Here is a 22,745-nt window from a genome sequence, read left to right on the forward strand (position 1 = left end):
ACGAGGAGAATCGCCTCAATGGCTGGCTGTACATAAATAAATAGTTCATCCTGGCCGGCTCGCATGTCTGGCGCTGGTGAGTCAGTGGCGCGGGTTCAATGTCCTGGCGCGCCTTAAAGAATGCCACCGCGACTCCTTGGCACACGAGCGACAAAAACAAAAGGCAGGCATAATGGCTAAATTGCTCATATTTTGTTATTCTGATTAAAAAAGGCGCCCGCGCTCATTAACTGCAGAAATCCGCCAGCAAATGTCCTAGTGGCCAGGGCTCCACATGGGCAGCAGCGATGAACTAAGGGTTGTGGGTGAAGGGGGTTGGGGGTAAAGATGGGGGCAGACCCACAAATGCATTAAGAGCCATAGGATGCATGCCCCCAAACAATAAGCGTGCATTGTGCACTACAAACTGCAGTGGCCAAACCCGAGACTACTGGGGGCCCTCATCTCGTGGCGTCTGTATGCACACACATGTACAGTGCGTTTCGAACAAGTAAGGCGGCCTTCGTTCAGTGAAGTAAGTTGTATACTGGTGTATTCTTCCGCGTAATAAAAATCAGAAGTTAATGAGAAACTTGGAATCTGTTTTTTTCCATGTATTATAAGTCATCATCCTTTACCATTTTGCTTATATCATGGTTTCCACGAATGCCAATCAAGTTGTTTTTGAAGTTACTTAACATTGGTTAATACTGGACCTTTGTTTAAACATTTAAAAGTAAGTTAGGCCTTCCTAACTTGCAGATAGATATATAACAACGTCTCGTGCTGTCTATGCATATGTAGATCATTTTGGGATTTTGAGGTCATAGGCTTGAGCAGCCACAGCAGCATCTGCATCGAGGAGTGAGGGGGGTATGTGTGCTAGGGGCCTTCAGATCCGTCTATCTTGATTGTACTTAACCCGCCCCTCGATTTACTGTCTGCTACCATATGTGGAGATACGGATTCAGTATCTGAGCCGCCGGAATGAGAATGCGCCTTCTATAGGCCAATTTAGTTTTTAGATTTCTACCTTTCTCCCCTTTCTAATTTACCTTCTGTCTCTTTGACTTCCTATTTACATTGTTTAATTATTTATGTCAAATTCAATAATTGCTGTTACAATTTTTATTGCAAACATTGGACGATTTCAAACAGCTCTAGGGGTTCAAATGTCAATTATTGATGCATTTTTATTGAAATAGCAATTGGGTCAAACAGTGCTTAAGCATTTACCATCAGATTGATTGAGTACATTGCGCTTTATTTTGGGAAACTCTTTTGATTTCAGTGGATGCACTATGTATAAACACCCTAACTTGCTCGATTAGATATACCATCTTATAGAGCTCAAAGAAGCTGGGTTCGGAAAAATCGAACTTTTGAAAGCTTGAATCGCTTGCCTATTTTTTGCCCATGTTGGCCCACCAATTAGTTTTTAAGATATATATGAGCTAGCTTATAGACATATACATAAATATAAAAAACAAATTCAGTATATATAGTATTGGATCCTTACCATTATATCCTCGGAGATAGCGTTTTTTGCCTTCTTGGGCCTGGTCGCCTGCATGTCCAGCAGTTCAGCGGTGGGCGGAGATCCTTCGGGTGGGAGGGACAGCTCCTGGATGCACATGGAGTGCGCAAAGAGTGCGAGCAGGGTGGCGAGAACATATTTGGAACACATTTCGCCGCTCTCTTTCGCTCGCGCTACGAAAACACTTGGACACGGTACTATTCCTCGATCAGTTGGGACACAACTATGTATTTTTCTTTATTCTTTGTTCGAGGCTTAATTAACCGATGTGGTGGACTAACAATTCGTAGTGCTAAGCTGGGAATTGAACTTTTCACTTTTGTTTTAGATTCGCTGCTGTTGTTGCTATTGTTGTTGCCTCGGCCGCGGGGGTTGACACAGACACACATGCGCATTGGCGGCACTCACACGAATAGCCGGCAGCATAAATACAGCTGCAGCAGCAACAAAAACAACGGAAGGAGTGGTGGGTTGTGGCGGGGAGCGGTGGAGATTGGGCGGGGGGTCCTCCCGTTTTTCCGTTTGGCGCTTCTTGTTCTGGCGTTTTTTTTTGTGCCTGCCGCTTTGTTGTGGCCACTGCTTCTTTCCTTGGCTTTCCTTTCTCTCTGTGCCTTCCGCCCTTTTGCGCTCTTTTACATATGACGCATACGAATGATGGGAAAACAAGGAGCAGGGGGCGTTGAGTTGGGTTGGGCTGGATAGAATTTAAATTTGATGTGTATAGAATGCACACTATAGAATGCCACTTGGCCACAAAAACACAATTAATTAGCACGCAGTGGCTGCACAAAGGAAAGGCTTTCCTTGTTCATCCGTTTTTTAGTATATTCCCGATACCAACACCGATTCCCGATTCGCGTTACCCGATTCCTGTCAACCGTTACGTCTCTTTGTTCGCCCCACAAAAGAAAACACTAGAAGTGGGCGGTGCTCTTTTATTCGCGTGTTTTGTGCAAGCATAAATCTCGATGCTTTTCTCCTTTTTACATTTATTTGTTTCCCGCCGAAAAATCCCGCGGGTTTACCGCGCGGATGTCTAAATGTGACTGAACTGCTGACTTGCCTCGACGTGAAGCGACTTGAAGCGGCGGGCACAAAGAGCACAAACATAAAGAGTAGCTTCTCTTCATTTGCGCGGACACACAGATACGCCAGCGATCGCGGTTTATTTATGAAAATACGTAAGAATAGCATGTAACTCGCTCTCTCTTTCAGTTTCACGCTCTTAAGAGGTCACAGAAAGAAAAAAAATAGTAACTTTGGCTAGTAAATGGTATTGATAAACCGGAATTTCAAAGGTCTAAAGTCGTTTATAAAAGCGTTTTAAAGGAGGCATTAAAAAAATGTTTTTTTTTTCGAAAAAATTTCTTTTGAAAATCCGAACTCAACACTGCGTTCATCCATATTTGTATAAATAGTTGTATATTTAGAGATCTGTAATCCAATGTATTTAAGATTTTCTTTTAAATTTTGAAGGAAATATATTAAAATTGAAAGTAGATACTCCGTGGAAAAAGACATGTATGTATGTATTCCACTTTTTTCCACTTTGTCATAATATGTGATTCTTAAAAAAGTAATAATTTCTCTTAATTTAAAATTAAATCTGTAGCAGTATATTAGTTATTGATGAATTCATCATCATTTTATACCATATATGTATGTACTCTAATGTGAAAAACAGACATGACGGGTTTACATGCGTTGGTCATTGTGTGGAATTGCTCAGATTCTGGTATTTTATTGTAAAATAATCAAAAACAAAAAATAATTTTTAACTACACCTTTCGAGTATATATAGTATAGTATAGTAAAATAGTATAATAGCTTCAAATAGTTTAAATTTTTGTGTATGTTCTTTTCTTAAGTGTACTTACGTATTTCCGAGCAGTCAAAGAGCACATCCGCTCTTCGATATTTATTTTTTTTTTTGGCTACTTTATGCTTTTTGATTTTGGCTACCTAAAAAGTGTCAGTCTAACACGTTTCCGCCAAGTTGGGACCCCATTTGCCTATTGCACAATAAACACAAGGCAGATGGCGTTAAATATTGATTGATCGAGTAGTTCCATGAAAAAGGAAACTGAAATCTAATTATAAATGAATCGATATGAGTTGGCTAAATTTAATTTTTGATATTTATGAATAAGTATGATGTTTTGTTCAATACACCGGGTCAAAAAAAAACCCCGAGATATTCTTGGGTATTTGTTATCATATACTGCAGAGTCTCATTCACCAAACCGGTTGTATTTTTTGAATGAACGGCTTACCAAAATACGCACGAATGTTAGCCGCTGCCGATTACTCACCGTAGTATTCGAAAGTATGATCATCTTTTTCAATTAACAATCTTTTGGAAATCCCAAGATGTCATTGATTGCATAGGCAGCCTTGATATATCCAATATCAATGTCCACTTAAACTCAATTTACTGTCACTTAATCATAGCCAATCTAGAACCGCAGTTGATCTAGTCCCTTGGTAACTCGAAATGCTGTAAAATCTATAAAATGATTGTTTTGAAAATGTATATATTCTCCGATAAACGCAAGATATATAACCCCGATTGGGTAAAAGATAGTAAAACCATATTTTGGTATTATGACATTCAAATGTATTTCATTTCGGAACATGATCGCTTAGTAACGTGCACCACTGTACGTACACACAGATATCCGAAACAACTTGCCGGCAATTTCTGAACTTAGACTGAGGTCTTGGGTTCAAGTGCTAATTGGGCACGAAATTGAATGCAAAACCGATTTCTGATCCAAATATGACCCAAATAAAGTACAAGTGACAAACTTGCTGGTGACACATGGTCAGGCCCTCGAAAGGTGCGTAATTTTCGAAGTTGCGACATCAATATATATACAATCGTCTTATCAGTTCGATAGTGTTACGCTTATTACTCAATGGAAGTTACGTTGATTTCAGCGGAAATGGTCTACCATGGTCAGGAGCGAGAAAGCAGTTATCGGAAGCTTCCAGCGGAAGGAAGAACAAGACAGTTCGGCTGGGCGTAAGCGTTCCGTGAGGTTAGTAACTCTTCAATGATTCACTGCATCATTGCACTATCTTTCTTGTTTACTGCCTTTCGCTACAACTGCTGATAGCCGTATCTGTATCTTTAGCTTCAGTAATTTTCATTCCACTTGAGCTGGTTGGTTGAGAGTATCCAAACAGTCGCCGATTTAAGATCGGCGGGAGCAAGTTCGTGACATATTCATTATGGACTTCGTACGACTACGAATACGAATACGGTATCTTCGCTGTGTGGGTGGTGTCATGAACGTCTGGCCGATATGGGGACACTTATTTATTTACAAGCGTGCCTACAAATGAATGGAGTTCCTGTAACTACACTCAAAACTTCATGTTATACTTCAAATCAAGTCAATTAATTAAAATGTATGGAAAATGTATCTGCTTATTTCAAGGCTGGCCAAAATGCAGTTGGAAACTGTATGCTTTTTAAGAACTTACCTTAGCACTCTATACACAACGCATGTTTTCAGTGTATCCAGGAGTGAGTGGCGTATCACCTGAAATTGAACAATGACTCAATTTGTGGTGTATCGGCTCGACTGCTCTAATATGGAAGTGCGCCACTGGTCGGACATGCGATTTACATACTACCATTTCCCAAACGTGCGAAATCGAACACGCTCCTCCGCAGGCAGGAAATCAAAGCAATTACTAATTGTGTTTTACACAGCCCCAAAAACTTTCTCAGCGTGACGCACACCCGAATGCGACTTATGGCCAAGTGGGCAGGAAATGCCAGCCAAATTGACCTTCCCCCATCCCCATCCGCAGGCAGATGTATCTGTGTCCGAGTAATTAATTAAAATATGCATCCAGTGCATGCGGTTCTACGCTTTCCCTGGACACGTGCATTGCTCTCGTCTCGCCTTGATGTGTCCATCTGGGAGTGATTTCCATTTAGTAGGTCCATTAATTACTTTCAGAGGAGTTTGGCTCATTATCGCTCTGAAAGTGTCACACGGCCAAGCGGATATTTATTGAATGCATTCAGTCAATGGCAAGAGAAAACAAACAATTAATATAGAAACATGTGCATATTCAAATTCCGTATCCGATTTGCATAAAATATGCCAAGCTGTCAACCGAAAACCAAAAAAAAAATGACATACACCCGCGTACTTTGCGTATTTACCAACAGGTTGTGGGGTATCAAAAGATTTTCATTTTTGGCCGCCGCTGATCGACGTCTTTATGCCCTATCTCAAAGTTAAACAAATTTTGGGATTTTAACAGCGAGCTTTTAGCTCGATGAGCAATCGAGATAAGCGCGAAATTCGGTACAAAATTTATGAGTATAGTTCTGACACTCTTTTTTTACACCTGAAAGCAGAGTCATGGATAAGTGGTTTCAAAAAAAAAAAAAACACCAGCAGAAGAGCTCCCCAGTGGCCCTCTTTTCCCCATGAGTCAACAGCCTCTGGGTTTTGTGGCGCCAGGCAGATGATAATCTGCCAAAAGCTGACGCACACCATACGTAAAAGCTGGGAGATTTAAGTCTATGGGCTCATCCCCGCGAATCACGCGAAATTCGGCCGTCGCAACAAAGAAAGCATTTTAATATGTACGTAATGCACATATGAATGTACAATCGAGAAATTTACATTTAAATCTTTACATTTCAGTGATTCAGACCAAAAGCGAAAGCCCCAAATGAATAATATTTAATATTTGGATTAGCCTTTTCATAAAACAAAATTGTCCCTAAATTTGTGAGAAATTAATATTAAAAAACATGAAAATGTACTGATGTATGTGATATAAGCTGCATAGCATATGTCTAAAAGTATGCAACCCAAAGAAGTTTTGGTTGTGTTAGAACGCTTTCTTAACTAGCCTGGAATATTCATATTCTAAATCTCTTGTGGTGATCCTTTATAATATTTCTAAGGTTTGTTTCAGTTACATTCTTTCTTTCACCTCAATTTTAACTAGTAAGTTCTAAGTGGCTAATAAGACGATCTTATAAATCTTAAATACTTAGGTGCTGACAATCAGAGCCCTAAGGAGTCGAACTACACGGCCCAAAACTTTGATTACCCTGCCCAGAACACACTTATTCGACGGATACAAAGCGGATCGGCGCAGCCACTTTCCTCGCCTGTTTGTTTCATTAACTGCATAATTCAAGCAAGTTTGCCAAAAAGCCGCAAAAGGCCAAGAGTGAGATGCGAAACTGCATAACTTTGGCCATACTTCAGTTGCATTGCGTGTAATATTTAATTATAAGAGGACGCCGCCACTCCGCCCGCCGCATTCCACGAGCGGTGCAACTTTACGGCACTTGCCAATTGCACTTTGGTGGCAGCCGCCTCCTTGGGGGCGGGGGCGGGGTGGCATAAACGTCTTGAGAGGGCATAAAATATTTAATTGTGTCACGTAACTTTCTGAAACTGACTGGCGTACGGATAGATGGCATCCCCTATATACTTCCTTCACTGGCAGAACAGTATGCATTACAATTTTAATTTCCGAAGTGGCGGGGGAAATGAGATTACCAGACGTCAAGTGCTGAACGAAATTATCTGAGTCGTCTAGCAGGTCGATTACCATATGAAATATACAGCTTTATTCATTTGCTTTACTCCTTTTAATACAATGACGTAATTAGTTTATGCTTCCATATAAAAAAAATATATGAGTGAAGAGAAATTTGCCGCCTGGCTCATTCATCAGTTTTCAATTTTCAATGAATCAATGCGATTAAATTCCGCTTTCGGTTTTTCGTAATTTGTTACCTTTACAACTATGCTGAGCAGAGAGTTTCATCAGATGCAGTTAAAGTGTTGCTTTTAGTCGAGTCTTTGTATTTCGTATGATGCGTATTATTTTGCCATTCCTTAGAGGATTCACACACATTTTATATAATTTCTAGATCTGCGCTGCTCTCGTAATGGTGTTGTGAAAATTAAAATGCAAACAGCTAGACAGTAACTCCTTCGTTGGAGCTGCGCGATTCCAAAACGCGTCGCCGACAACAAAACGGGATCGTAAAATAATTTAATGGTTAAATTAGGAATATATACGGGCTTAGGGCAGCGTGTAACGGACGTAGGGCACCTCCACATCCTCGCCATCAACATCGTTGCAGCAGATCTCGAAAACCAGGGATCGCTCGTGCGGCTCCAGGCGACGCTTGGACACGCGACGCACGACCTCCGACATGGGCAACGGCAGTCTCTCAGAGCACTTGGCCTTGGGCATGAAGAACGAGTACAGCATGGACACGCCCTGCGAGAGCATGGTGATCTTTAGCTTTTCATTCTCCTCGAAGTAGTTAAGGAATTCCTGCAGCGACAGCTCGCCGGTCACCTCAAAGCGGTCCCACAGCGTCCACTCCTTGCCGTAGTATGTGTTCTTGGCGGCAGGAAGCGGCTCAGAGAAGGCCATGAACGGCAGTGCCAGGTTGGCAAAGCCATTCTTGAATTTTACGAGATCCCGGTGGCCGACAATCAGCTTAATCACCTCGAGCACAGCCAAGCCAGAGAGCACCGACGTGGTGGTGGCAATAGCAGGTATGATTTTGCCAGCAATCAACTTGGACTTGTGGCGATCCGCTGGCGGAATCTTGTAGTTGGCGGCGCGTAGATTTGAGCAGGCCACAATGAAGTCCATGTGCAAGTTACTGTCGTCGTCCTTTTCAAACTCAAGTGGCGTGATCTTGGAGCTTTTGTCGGCGTTCTTTAGTAGCTCTGTAATGATCTTGTCGACGCGATCCTGGTCTAACTCGCCGTCATCGAAGTTATTGGCCGAGGCGGCGGCTGCTGCCTCATTGGTCTCGATTTTTACGCCCGAACGGGGTTTAAACTCGGGCACCTATTAATAAATAATATCAGAAATGGTCCCAGACGGTATTAATCTCGAACAACTAACCTTAACCTTCTGCACCAGCTCTTTGATCGTCTCGCGATTGCGAACCTGCTCAATGCCATAGACCTCAGCTCGGAGATTGGCGCCCGCGTAGATAAAGTCGAGGTGCATGGGATCGTTGACATCAAAGACCAGGGGATCGGGGCAGCGCTTGGGACCAGACCAAAACGGCTGACCACTGGAGGTGATCTGATCAGGTGGGAAGTTAAAGAGCAGCTGCTTAATCTGGTTAACATATTGATCCTCCCAATAAAGACGAGCCCACTCAACGCAGTGGGCGAAGCTCTTGGGTTTGTCGTCGATCAGGGCTTTCTGTAAAAATAAATTACCATTGAGTACAGCATATTAGGCGAAGAAGTAAATTCTATCCTTACCTTGATGGAATCGAGGATCTCCAGAGGCTGAATACCAGGCAGCTTGGCGATTCGCTCGGTGAACTGAGGATCAGCGATGTACTGAGCAGCGTTTTCTGCAGACTGCTTGAAGACACCTTCGAAGGCGTCACGCGCCCACTGCAGAGTGTGCTCGATAGCATTGGGGAAGTTCTTCAGCGTGCAGATGGGAATACTCTTCTCTGGGGGATCCTGCGAGGAGCTGTAAGATTCGGTGGCAAAGGGCACAATCACCTGAACGTTGCCCAAAGTTCCAAGAGTTCCGGTCTCGACGAGCGGAATGCGGTTGAAGATGCATTTGCGATCCATATATATGCGAGCATCCACGTTGTCCAGCGCATTGGCTACACCATCCAGCTTTCCAAAGAAATCTTCGGAGAAGACCTTCTCCGTTTCGGCGCCAACGCGCAACTCGTATGCGGTGACATTCACCTCCGGATTCATCCGTTTGATAGCGTCGGCGGCCGTCATTGATTTAGGCTTCTGCACATCATGCGGGCGGAACAGGAACTGCCGGTTCAGATTCGACTTCTCGATGAGATCCATGTCTGTGACGAAAATCTGGCCATTGCCAGTTCCCAGGCCCAGCATTCCAAAGTTTTTCAATAGCTCACAACCGATGGCTCCGGCGCCGACAATGAACCATTTCGAGTCAGCCAACTTCTCCTGGAACTTCTTGCCAAATATGGCAATCTGAGAATCGTAGCGCGAGCCCACGGGCTGGGCATCCGCCTCCTCGACACCCTCTGTGGGCAGACACTCCAGGGCGTCGAAGTACAACCACTGGTAGATGGGTGTGAATTTTCCACTGCAGGCCTTAAGCACCTCCTGGGCCACAATTCCACCAACGGCCGCGTCCAGCGGGCACGTATTACCCGAGCAGATTTTGGCGAATTGCAGCACCAGCTTTTCATCGACTTCCACGTTGCTGCTGGCTCTGACCACCTCCAGGAAGCTGTTGGCGTCCTCATCGTTCCAGGGACGCGGCAAGGCTCCATTATGGGCCTTGCGGTAGCAGGAGAGGGCATTGAAGGCCACGTGCAGCGTGGCCGGCGAGTCTAGCTTTGCAAAATCGGAGATCAAAAACTCCGGCTCCTCAGTGGCCTGTGCCAGGGGCTTGAAGCTGATGGTCTTGGGCATCTTCACCTGTGTGGCCACTCCTCCGCTCTTATATTCTCCAAACTTGCTGGTATCACCGATGCTAAAGGTGTAGGGTCCCAGCACTGTGATCTTAAGGGGCTGGCAGCCGTTCAGTTCCTGCATGCCCTGCACCTCGGAAAAGGTGACGTAGTCGCCGTCATTAAAGCCATGGCGCGTCTCGTCCAGGCAGGTGACGACTCCCTGTGCGTCGTGCGTGATACTAGCTATCATGGTGGAGATCGGCTGTGTGCCATCCTGGTCGTAAATGGTAAAGCTCTCACCAAAGTCACAGAACACCTTGGCGAACAGTCCGCGCGTCTCGGCGATGATCAGAGCAATGCCATTTTCATGGGCAAACTTGGCAATTCTCTGCTGCTCCTCCCCGTCGGAGTTGGTCAGCACCACAACGCGAAACTTGCGCAGGAACTCCTCGGTAAGTGGCCCCGTGTGCGAAACGGTGCGCACATAGTTGTTTAACTCGGCCAACTGGGCGCAAGAGGCCTCCGCACGATTCTTGCCGATATCGGCTTCCGTGAGATAGAATTGCGACGACAAGTCATGGAGCTGCAAGGCAAACGAACAATATTTAATATATATATCAACGGTGATGAAATCAGCAGACGGGACCCATGACTAACAAAGGAAAATTGGTTTTGTGCCGAGTGTACACCAAAGACATCTTTGTCATTAGAGGAAATAAATTTGTATGATACAAGGTAACTTTAAATTGAAAGGCTTTTAACTACATAATTAATATAGTACGGTTTATGTGAAAACCATAGATTTTTAACTTGAATCTTTCAGTGCATAAAACAAAACCGAATGCGTTGAGCAAAAGGGAATGCAAAAACAACGGCAGCGAGCGATGCCCATACGGTTGTCCCGCTCACACACTTTTCGCATGGCGCAGACATTTTGAGGCAAATAGAAAAAGAAGGAAAACCGAATTACACACACAAAACGAATTTTTTGCAAGCAAATAGAGATGTTAACCTAACCTTATTTCGCGCGGAGTCTAGGGTAAAGAAATCAAATAAAAACTGAATGATTCACTAAGACCAGGGATGCCAAATCAGCCTTCCCGGGCATTTCCCGCGTCCACTGGAAAATTATCGATTTTTTCTTCGCCCCACACACATACCCCACAAGTTGCTGTGTCATGCAAGGTGATCGATTTCACGCCGCCCAGAATCACATTCTTGGCTATCTCCAGGCCGAGTCCTCCCAGTCCCGACAGAAGGATATCCGAATTGGCCATCCGGCGCATCGCATCGTGACCCAGGACGTACAATTGGCGCGAGTACAGCGATTCATCGATATCTCCGCCGGCGGCGGCACTGTTTCCAGCCATGTTGCTGCTTCCTTCCAGTTGTCGGTTATTGGTGCTGTTATTACTGTTGTTGTTGCTTGAGCTGACGTTGTTGTTGCTGTTACTAGTGGCGGATGCACTGGAGGAGGCTTCTTGCGATTCTATTGTGGTGGTGTTCAGGTAATTGCGCTTCTCCGGCCGCTTGCTTCCTTCCTTTTCCACTGCTGACGAGGTACTAACGTCGTCGCCGCTTCCTTGGCTCTGTTTCGGTTTCTGCTTTTCGGCTCGCTTCGTCGGAGCATTAACGCCGCATGTGTCAGAGGTAGACGACGATACGCACAATTCCAGCTGGCGCTCGCTAGTCGTCTCGCTCTGGCACTTGCTCGAAATGTCAACGCCGCCTGCTTTGTCGTGATTTTCGTAGTTGTTGCTGCTACTGCTGCTCGTTGCTCCGCCGGCTTCTTCCTCTTCCATTTCCATTGCCCCCACTCCGTCACCCAACAACTCTAAACGCCTCTTTTTGGCCAGCGGCGAATGGTCACTTGAGCTGCAGGCTGCCGAATCGGCCATCAATTGCTGACCGCTCGACATTGCTTCCTTGCTGAAATATTGGCAATCGAATTTCCCAGTTGCGGCTGCACCGCTCGCCCTCTCTCTTTCGCACACACGCACACTGCAGAACGCGGACACACGCACACGGCTGGACACACAAGAACGCTATTGCGTCCGGAAGCCAATTTCCCGTGGTTTCTGACTTTCGTTCTAGGATAGCGGATCCTGTTTCTGTCCGAATTTCTAACAACGCACTCCCAAAAATACAGAACACGCACGATCGAGTTGCAGTATAGAATTCACAGTAGTGTGGCCGCGGCTCTTGAAATTGGCAAGCCTGCCCAATGTGACCGATCTGTTTGAATTGGAGGTGGAACAATATCGATTTAAATGTGGTGCTATCGATATTTTCACAATTATTAGTTGTGTTTCTTTTCTAAAAAAAATGCGCTGATGGTCGAATTAATTCACAATATTTTAATTAGTATAGACACGGTTTTATTACTTAGTATTATTTGTAATCAAAGTAAGACGAAATGAATTTACAAAATCAAAATTGGTAAGCGAGGCAAATAAAACCAATTTAAAACGGTGGGTTGTAAGCTCAGCTATGCACAGTTAAGACTCGACCCTTTGGTGTCACTCACTTATTTAAAAAACATTTTTTGGAGATCTGGCAGGCCTGCAACTTGGTTAAAGGCGGTGTTGGTAAACACAATTTTACCGCGTTTCCACAATATATTTGAAACCGTTTATTTTCAGTGGTCATGAGTTAATTAGTTGTCAATTTGAAATAAAATTGTTTGCCTCCCCATATTTTAGTTCTTGGGCTTATGTTCTTACTGCACCTACTGAAATATTAGATTTGTTAGAGCTTGTTAATTCTTTTAAAACCTGAAGAAAGAAACGCTTCGGGTTTCTACAGCACACACAAACTCGTATAACAAAAATTTATATATGGCTGGCTTTTTCACAAATTTGTTGACATCCAATAAGATTTCTTTGCTATGTAATGTTTGAAATTTAAATGTATTAGTTGGTAAAAATTAAAGTGTTGATTATAAATATGCTGATTATTAATTGTGGTGCAAACACAACCCTGATTCCTTGATAGTAATCTTTATAAAACCAGCTTGCCTTCCCCGTTATTTAATCTTATGTACTTAAAAGTTTATGCGTTTTCGGGAATTTAGATGTATTTTATGGCTTAAACTTGCTATTTTTAATGTATGCCATTTGATATATAGATTGTTCTTATTTTTCTAAACAATTCAAAAATTGTGTTCCCTTCTTCTAAAAAGAAAGCATTATTCATAATATTTTGAATAAATAAAACATATTAGGATATTCGTTTTTGTGATTGACATAATATCGATCGAATAATTTATAGTATGAAAGTTAATTTAATAAATTCATATTTCAAACATAGAAATATATATAATAAAATAAAATAATAAATAATATATAATAGAAGTGTTGTTCAGAAGAATACAGACAGAATTACACTCCAATTTCGTCAGCTTCTAAGCCATTAGCTCGAAATTGAAATATATCCTACAATGAGTTTGCTGGTCATCAATCTGTCGGCACTTGAGGCAATTATCCTGGCCCAAAAACCCCGATCGTGGCACGCGCCGCTCGGCAGTTGTCCCACTCACCAACACCAACTGACCCACGGCGAAGTCCTTCGGTGTCGCTTGGTCCTGGCCGGGTTCAATATCCTTTGAGAGCGGCTAATCTATTTTCGGTCGGGGGTCCCTTTCTGCTCTGTGCAACGGTAGTCGAGCATGAAAATGCGTAAATTTCCACGAAAAACAGAGAGCTATCCTATCCCAGTTTTCCGAGCGGCGGGGGTGTGTCCTTTTCAAGTGTTGAGAGCGTGCCATTAGGAGAATGCAGTACGAGGGGCAACAGCTGCAGGATCTGAAGCCCGGATCTCGTCGCACAGTTGCGTAAAATGCATTTTAATTTACGCCTACAGCTGCGCGAAATGCTGCTCCCGTTTTAGAAATTCCCTCTCCTCCACCGCTCTAATTTTAGTCCGATCTCGATAGGCTCGTGAACTAGCCGCGGACTTTATCGCGTGCGGTGTGTTCCTCGTCCTTGTCGCGTGGTATAACCCGAAAAACACAAACTCCAGCCAAATTAGCATACTGATCCTGCACCGAACGAGCGGGGGTGTCTGCTGCCCATCTGTCCTCCAAATATTCTGCATCGCGTGCCCCCGAAGAGATATAAACATGCATGCATACGTATGTGGAATGCACTCCGCCCTCCCTAATTAAGCACATCACATATGGCCACGCATCATCCCTATGCAAATATTCACCCATTAATCAATTGGGAATGTAATTTGAATACGAAAGCCGCTGAAAAAATGGCTGGCACTATTAATTTCGGCGCTGTCAGCGGCTGGCAGGGTAGAAATGCCTATTTCCCAAAATTGGCAAAAGGCTTTGTGTTTCTTTTTTGTCCTACACCAAATTAACAACAACTGGCTAAATTGAATTTAAAACGAACAAGAAACATAAAATCATTAAAATCAAAAGAACTGGAAAGTTTTTATATAAATAAATAGATAAATGATTAAACTCTCCTTAAACTGTTATAAAAGTGTATTTATGTCCCCTTCTCTTAAAAATTAAAGGTCCAACTTTTTTCTAAAACATTGGGAATAACACGAAAGGCACGCAGCATTAATTTCCTATGTCACTTAGGTGGCATTTTTAATACTCCGCTTCCTTTCAGAACGACAATTGTTCCTTCGACTAACCCCAAGATTGTGGAAAACGACTCCTTGTTGAGCCACAACTACCGAGGAGCCCATCCAGCCCAGTGTCTCGAATTGCGTTTATCAAGGAGAAAATATATCTCTTCTGGCGATCAACATCTTCGTCCTATTGCCACTAAATGACGAGCGGTTCCCTCGCTTTAATTGTCTGGGAAAATGCGCTTTATCGCACAGCCATCATCATCTAGAAGGAGGAAAACGATGGAGAAAACAGTCGCAACAATTGAAGAAGTGTCCCCTGCCGCCTTGGAAAATACGTTACAAATCCAACGCTTCGGCGATTTGGCTTTGGGCCTCCAGTGAGTTGGTCAAGTGGATTGCAGTTGCTGCTGGGCTTCTTCCCCTATGCGCTGTGCCAGCTCTTTCTGGCCTAAATACGCGCCGCTTTATGCTCGCTGAGTAACGTGTGAAAGTCGAGGGAAGCGAATGGAACTCCGAAGGAAGTGCTGGCTGCAATTTTGATTTGGCCCCGCGGCGGCGGCATTGTTGCAGTTGCACGAGGGCGTGGACAGTTGGCCACAGGTGAGTGCGTCTGCTGCCCAGGTAACTGCTAATTGGGATCCACGGCGGAGTTCGGAGAAAATGTGTGTGATATAATGAATTATAGATTTGCCAATGAATAAGGCGAAGTATTAGAATAGTAGTACAAGTTGTAGTAGAACAAATAATTAGGCACTCATATTTGGTCAGCTTCAGTTTATGTTACTCTGATGAACTAAATAGCTATCAGTTTTTATCTGTGCACTGAAAGTCCCACCGAATGCAATCAAAATATTTACGAATGCAGTGGAGTGTGAGCTGTGCGGGGCAGGAACTCGAGTTGCCAAGGTGTGAAAGGACAATGCGGAGCTGTGAGAGCTGTCAGGAAAATGCAAATGCCGACTTACCTGGATCTCGAGAAGGGGTTGCCAACAATGGCGGGCACGACAAAATATTTTCAACTATTTCGAGTGTCTTTTGCAGCGCAGAAATGGAAGGAGGAGGCAGGAGGAGGAGGCGATCCAGGATTTATGTATGTAAATGCCCGTCCAGCACTCGAGTCGAAGGGCTGGAAGTCGAAATTAAGTTGTAATCTTTGTAATTTTTGTCACTCCAAAGGGGTTGACAGCGGCCAGCTGCCTCACTCCTTTCGTCCTTGCAGAGTCCTTTCTTTCGTAGTCCTTTCCTCGCATTTCTACCTTCCTGGGTCGACAGCATAAAGCGACACATTTGTTTTGTAAATATTGCGTTTGTAATTAATGCGCGAATATCGAGAGACACATTTCTCAGTTGCTGGCGTTTTGTCTTTGGGCACATTTGCATATGGGCCGCGATTGGCGTCATTTTTCAATTGAGAGTCATTTTTCACTATGGCCAAAGGGTTTGCCTATTCAAATTTCATTCAACATAGATTAATGGGTTCAGCGTTTGTCGTTTGGGAAAATTTGGAAATTTTGCGAAATTTTGGAAATTAAGAAGATGGCAAAAGGAATTTGAACTATGAGAGACAACATTTGGTAAACTAACTAAACTCAATATGTATCTATGTAAATCGCAACAAAGTATCTTGATAAGTCCTACAACTACTATATGTACAGTGATAACACGTCTTTTGAAGTATGTTTTTGAATAAATTTGCTCATCACCATGTGATTAATGTGCAAATATGTGAATTTTCTCACTCCCTTCGCCGAATTTCCCTTCCATTTGATCAAGCCATCAAGCAGAATTTCCTTCGCTTTTCCCACTTCGAGGCGAACTCATCGAGTGATAAATCAATTGAGTGCGTTTCCCATTTAGTTTGGCACATGCAAAATCATTTTGCAGAAATTTGTAAACATTTTATTGCAACACAAAGTTGCAACCCTTCCCTTAAGGCGACAAAGTGAAAGACAATGGGATTCGCAAAACGGACAGATGATGCGTAATCCAGGCATCTATAAATTGTAACCCCTTGCCAGCCGCACCGAAATGCAGCGAGGATCGGATCGGATGGGATTGGATTGGATCGTAACTTTGCATATATATGCAGTATGGTATAAGGAGTAAATGGAGTCTCGGCTCGGTTTATTGCCCATGCATAATCCCTGTTAATGTGCTTACTGCGGACAGCATTTGAATAATGCCCAGTTAACGCTGTAATGTGCTTAGTCGCAATCTCGCCATCTCGGGGATTCTCGCAATCTGGAGGTGTGTTGAACACATCCTGTCTGGGAATCGGTGGTGCTGACTTTAATGTCTTAAATATCTGATACTCTGCTCCATGCTGTCTGCCGCTTGCAACATTTTTATTGGGCTCGGCGCGCAACGAATCCATCAATTTAATGGCCGGGCAGGAATATGTTTTTATTTGCGATCAGGCTTCCGAGCGAAGGCGACACTTCCTGAAACAAAAGAAGCCAGCAAAGTAGGCAAAAACCGATGGCATAAAAAGAGCTGAACTGAACGGCCAAGAATCGTTACAACTGTCGTAAAGTCTCAGCGACTTTAAGCTGCTTATGCGAGCGGGCTGAAAAATTCGTATAAAATGTATTATGTGATGGTCGGATGGATGGTCGTGCGGAGCAGTTTGCGGTTTATCCTTTCAGCAATAAAAGTATCCGATTACGAACGGCACTGGGAACGGGAACCAGACTCTTCGTCCTCGTCTTCGTCCTCCTGTCAGCGCATAGATCAAATGCTAAGGGACCCAGCTGTGCTCCTGCGCCTTTTAATTAAAGTTTTAAGCCCTTAAATGCTGCTGCCGCCTGGCGCAACTGGGCCAAACTGGGCCAAACACGGCGACAAGGGCAAGTTAAATGCCAGTCAAAGCGTTGACATGATATCCCCGCAGTAAACCGACACTGAGCCTGGGAGACTCACGGCTCGGGGATGTGAAGCCGAGCTTGGACCACAGCTGGGCCACCAAAACGATGAACTTCAGATGAGCTGAGTTCTGGATGAAGTAGTAGTGATCTCAAATCTAAATACTTCAAGGCTATATACTAAAGGAAAACAAGTTTCTAAACCTAGAAGTGAATATTGGATAGGAGATATAGATCTTATATTTTATGAATGAAATCAAGAGGAGAAGGAGTGGCACTTTTTCCGTTCTACAGCCCACGACCTCTGCACTTTTGAAAAGTAATGCCAATGCAGTCGGCATAGAGTTATTGACCCGTGCGAGGGCACTGAAGTGTATCTGTCTGGCGATTCCTCGAGTCACATCCTCCCCGGTCCCCGACTTGGTGGATCATCCACGGGGAGAGGCCCTAAACCCGATTCTCAAGTGGCTGCCGGTTTGGGCAACCCCTTGAGCGGATTACAAGGGAATTGCATCTGGAGTTACACGAGTGAAATGGCCAGCTGGGTGACTTATTCAAATACATTTTGCTTTTAACTGGCACACCGATCCTTTGTTTTCGGCCTGCCTGCAATCACTCATAATGATTATGGAGGCATTGTCTCTGGTTCCACAACCCTAATGATTCAATTAACAGGCAGCTGAGGCCGAAATCCACGCTGGCAACTTCAACTGAAGCTGACCAGTTGTAGTTATTTATGTGTCATGTGGGAAAAACAAAAGGGTTTTTGGGCACTGAGAACTTTTCCGAGTCCAAGCCCCTTTGTTTTCACAACTCTGACTCTGGACTGCGTTTTCTGGTCCTGCGGGATGAGAGGAAAATCGGCATTGGTCATCCAAAAAAAAGGGTGGCTGTAGTGGCAAGGGAAGCTGCTCGAAATCAGGTAAAATTCATCTGCAAGCTCGAACAAATAAATGTTATTAAAAAATCAGACAAAACTTTAATTCTGTTTGCAGAGATGCTGCTGGTCGGGTTGGAAAACTCGAGGTGAAAGTTCGATACATGTTTTTTGGTAAAACCAAATTCGATTTTAAGTCTGAGGTTTTCCTAGACTTCATTTGGCTACCAACTTGCTAGCAAATGTTGTCCGTTAAATGCATTTCATATTGCAGTTGCAGTTTCGGATTTCGTGTTACTAATTGCATTTAAAGTGCTAATAATGCAGGAGTGAAATGCTGTTACATATTTACCAGTACTTTAAACGAAGTACGTATGTATTTCGAAAATGTTGATAATGCTTAGTTTATATTTGATCAATTAAATCGGCACAATGTTAAGTTTAATGAAGTTTCCGTCTCTAATTCGATTTTGCATAGCTCCCAACTGCCTCTGATTCGTGTTCAATAATTTATTGTTGAAATGCATCCTTCCCATGACAAATCCTCCATTGTCCTGCTGCTAAGATCAGCCGAAGACGGCATTAGAATCCTATTAACTAGCCGCCGCAAATTCAAATATTTTCGCCCAGACAAGGAATGCGCACTCCATACAAAATTAAGTCGACGAACTGAGGGAAGCGACGGGACATTTGTTGGGCAAATCAATTAGTCACAATGGCCCTCGGAGGCAGGACAATGGCTCTCTGTGCAGAGAAGTGTCCCTTCTTGCGTACTGGGGCATTTCTGGACGGCTTCCTGGCCATAAGGGCGTTAATTATCGGGCAGACGTTTAATGAATGCACCCGGGGAGAAGTCGAGCTCACGTAATTTAAATTTGCTTAAGGAGATTGCGTGTGTTTTGTTTGGTGTTATGACTTCTTGCCGCTGGCTCGTCCGTCGCTTAGTTAGAGCTCCGAGTGTCCCCGTCCCCGTCCCCGCGACCCCCACCTCCGGGCAGTTTAGTTTCCGCTTCCTGTCTGGGCGATGTCGCATCCTTCGAGCAATTAGTGGAGCGATGGGCACACAGGAAGTCTGATTCGGAGTGCCGGCACTCCGTCGAGGGTGAGCCATAACTTCTGGACTTACACGAATCGTGGATTTAATTTGGCAGTTTCACATCTGTTTTTTTTTGTACTTCGGCACTAGATCCCAATTTTATGTGGCCATAAAGTGCGATTTTGGCATGCCCATCGAATGATTTTATATCACTTTCGGGCAGCTGGACACTATTAAGACCATTATAAAATCGTTTATGGACCCTGACAATTGATTGATATATAGCACAGGGGGGTATGTTCATATATTGAAGGCCCAAATCCAATGTCTTATTCAGTCAAAATTCCCACAACGACGCAGGCGCAAAAGTATTAGCTTTCAGCAGCGAAATTACCATATGAATTCGAAAGGATTAGGGTAAGCCGAGGAAAGTATCAAATGTCCTGGCTGGCAATTACAAGACTTTACCTAATTACAAAAGATAGTTTCGCCTAAAAGATGAAAACATAAAATGCATGATTGATGCGCTGACAGCATAGACCAAAAAATAGAAAAAATTATATTAAAAGAGGAAAAAACTCGCAGAAAACTTTCAAGCGATGTCAAACCGAAGTTTTCCCTGCCACCACCTTGGGGAGTTCGGAAAACCCAGCCGCAGCTGCCGAGGAAAACTCTGCGGCCCTCATATGCAAATCAGTCTAACCGTCAGTTCATCATTCTCGTCCTGCAGATCCTGCAATTTGAGTAAGCGAGTGACATAATTCCCGACAGCGTGACCAAGTTTGATTGATCTGCAGATCGGCGAAAGTGAAAGCCACGTCCAAAGACGACGGGCATGGCGAATCGGAAAACTGGTACACGGCCACTTTCCCTTTGTCCTCGGCAGGATCTGCCTGCAAAAGTGTCAGAAATTCAGAAATCACTGGGATTGATCACTCGAGTTTTAACATGATGTAGAGCGTGGCTTTTGCATAATTTAGTTAGGGTTTACAAGAGTCTTACAAGGGGATTTATGGGAAAGATCCTAAGTTATGGGAAAGTTGGCAGACATATGGTTTTTTGTCACAAAAGAGGTTAGCGTCACCAAATGTTACTAAAAATCTGACAAGGTACATAAGAACAATCATTTGATAGTAAGTACTTAGATTATGACTAAGATATTAATTTTCATATGCAGTTAGTTTTAATGAAAAGAACGCAATGGGTGCTTCTGGACACAAATTAAAAGTTAATATAAATAGTGCTCCTATTTAAGTATTAATTCCAAAATAGAATCCTTTTATATTTAAAATCGATAAGTTAGGTCATGCAATCCATTATTAAGCAGCGACCTTTAAGATAATCCCTCATCTGTTTTCTTCGACCAGCACATTGACCCGGAAAAGCCGATCCGATTTGATCGGAGGATTATGCAAACATTTGCGGGAAAGTGTCATTAGTCAATGGTCCCATATTTGAACTCTGACCACAGAGCAGTGTTAAGTGGACAAAATGCCAGCAGAAAATGCGGAAAAATCACAGCGATTTCTCAGGGAAAACCGCAAGTCGAGACAACCCCTAGAAAGTAGAAAGCAGCATCTGAGCGCAAAGTAGGGAAAGGTGAAAATGCGATACCTAGGAGAACCCCTGCGAGAAGGTCTGCGGAACTACCCGGGGAATATTTCGCAAGTCGCTTACCCAAAAATGGCATAAACAATCTCATTGTGCGCACTCGAACCAAATGATGTGTGAGATATCAATTGTCAAATCGACAATGGAAAGTGACAGATCGGTATCTGAAACGTTCGTAATAAAATTAGAAGTTTATTGATTTGTCCTGACACTTTGGCAGTGGACCGGAGTCCGGGATGCGAAAGGAAACTCTCGAGCCTCGAATCTGGGACAGATTGATGTCTGCTCTCGCATTATCAATGGGAGTGTCCTTCCTCCACTCCCAGCGTCCGCGTCCCTCGTCCTTACCCCTTGCTGAGGCTGCTGCTTCTGCTTCGGATGTCCTATAAAAATTATAAGCAATTATATAGCAAGAATTTCCGTTGGCTGGTCATAAAGTAAGGAACTTTACGAGCCCAGTAAATATTTTGATGGCCGAAAATTCGCTAAAAAGTTAATTTCCGTGTCACTGTTTCGCTGATTTCGAAGTATATTCCGATGCTTGGATTCTGACGCGACTGACAAATGAATCCGAACTTCCTGCTGACCACGCCCAAATGCTGTAGATGCCACTCACTTTCCGTTTTCAAAGCGACCATTAGCTTCATGAGTTGCATTTCCCTCAAAACTCTTCCATGTTTGTACTAATTATTATTAATGTGTTTTCAAATCCAAGTCCAAAAAGGGAAAACACTCAATGATTTGTGTTTGTGGGCTTGTTCGGAAAATGCGGGACAGTAGGTTATGAGAGCAAACTGTTTTGAGATAACGATCCTCTGGAGATCAGATGACAATTCAATCTGCGCTTGGAAAGTGAAAAACTAAGTATTTCGAATTGAACTTAAGTAATATAAGTGTTTCTTAGGTATCTCTGTATACATTTAAGGATTTGAATGCGACATTAGCTTACATTCTCTTTTTCTTAGGAAACTTCTTTGTGCACAAACCTAATTAGCATGTGCTTCGACAATGTCCTCGAGCAAACTACCACATCACACATTGTCAAGTCAAACTCTCGAGGAAATCCGTTTAATTTCCCTCAAACCCCAGGTCGCAGAACAATTTTCTTGCCCGGGCAGCGGCTCACTGGAAATAATTATTAATAATTTTTAAATATTTTTTAATAATAATTACCACTGTAAGTGCGCAGTTAGCATTTCGAGAAGACAAAGTTCTGAAGACTTTTGTTTCGTAGAGTCCTGTAATAAGCACAAGTTCTGGAAGCAACTAAATATCGTATTTTTCTCACAGTGCACTGTCTCTTGGGCTGATTCGGAGACACCTTCCTTCGACTCGTGCGAAAGTGAAATCGACTCCGATTGCGGGCGTGCTACGTTAGTCTTGCGGTTGCTCCTGCTCCTGTTTCTACTCCTGTTCCTGCTGCTGGATTTGGGTCCTGCGCCCGCACAATTGGATGAGGGACTAAGTCAGAGATTGCCAAAAGGTGTAGGGAGATGCTTCTTATCCGCAGCATTGTGTTAGCCTGCTTGTGTATGCACAGGTGTCATCCTACAGGTGAAATGGATCCTCTCGAGGGCAGGGAACTCGTGCCAGGGCGTCTCCATTGTTCGGCCGCATAATGAAAGCAAAACGTTCTGAAATATGAATTGAATCTGCTGGAGTGCATTTAATATACATTACGCGCCCCACGTCCTTCGCACCTTGCTAATATCCTGGCGCTCCTTTGCCGACAAAGTTGCGAGTAGTTTGGCATCTTCCGCTGTTTGCCGAAAAAAGTTCGGGTATGCGGGCCATACAATATCCGCTGAAACGTTTAAGTG

General features: G+C 43.6%; 2 protein-coding genes across 2 annotated transcripts in view; both read right to left on the minus strand.

The window, feature by feature from the left end:
- The window catches only part of LOC117137563 (matrix metalloproteinase-2), a 72,189-nt gene extending 69,644 nt beyond the window's left edge, over positions 1-2,545 (minus strand). The window contains exon 1 of the mRNA XM_033299067.1: positions 1,499-2,545. Coding sequence (XP_033154958.1) covers positions 1,499-1,666 — 168 coding nt within the window. The 5' untranslated portion in view covers positions 1,667-2,545. The remainder of the gene's footprint in view (positions 1-1,498) is intronic.
- Positions 2,546-7,118: 4,573 nt separating this feature from the next.
- Positions 7,119-12,163, minus strand: LOC117135924 (ubiquitin-like modifier-activating enzyme 1). Its single transcript, XM_033296492.1, has 4 exons — positions 11,108-12,163; positions 8,809-10,530; positions 8,438-8,746; positions 7,119-8,380 (listed from the first exon to the last, which is right to left on the minus strand). The coding sequence occupies exons 1-4, from the start codon at positions 11,864-11,866 to the stop codon at positions 7,595-7,597; spliced, it is 3,576 nt and encodes a 1,191-aa protein (XP_033152383.1). The 5' UTR covers positions 11,867-12,163; the 3' UTR covers positions 7,119-7,594.
- Positions 12,164-22,745: the final 10,582 nt, after the last annotated feature.

Source organism: Drosophila mauritiana, chromosome 2R, assembly GCF_004382145.1.
Source record: "Drosophila mauritiana strain mau12 chromosome 2R, ASM438214v1, whole genome shotgun sequence".
In the NCBI taxonomy this organism is placed as follows: domain Eukaryota; kingdom Metazoa; phylum Arthropoda; class Insecta; order Diptera; family Drosophilidae; genus Drosophila; species Drosophila mauritiana.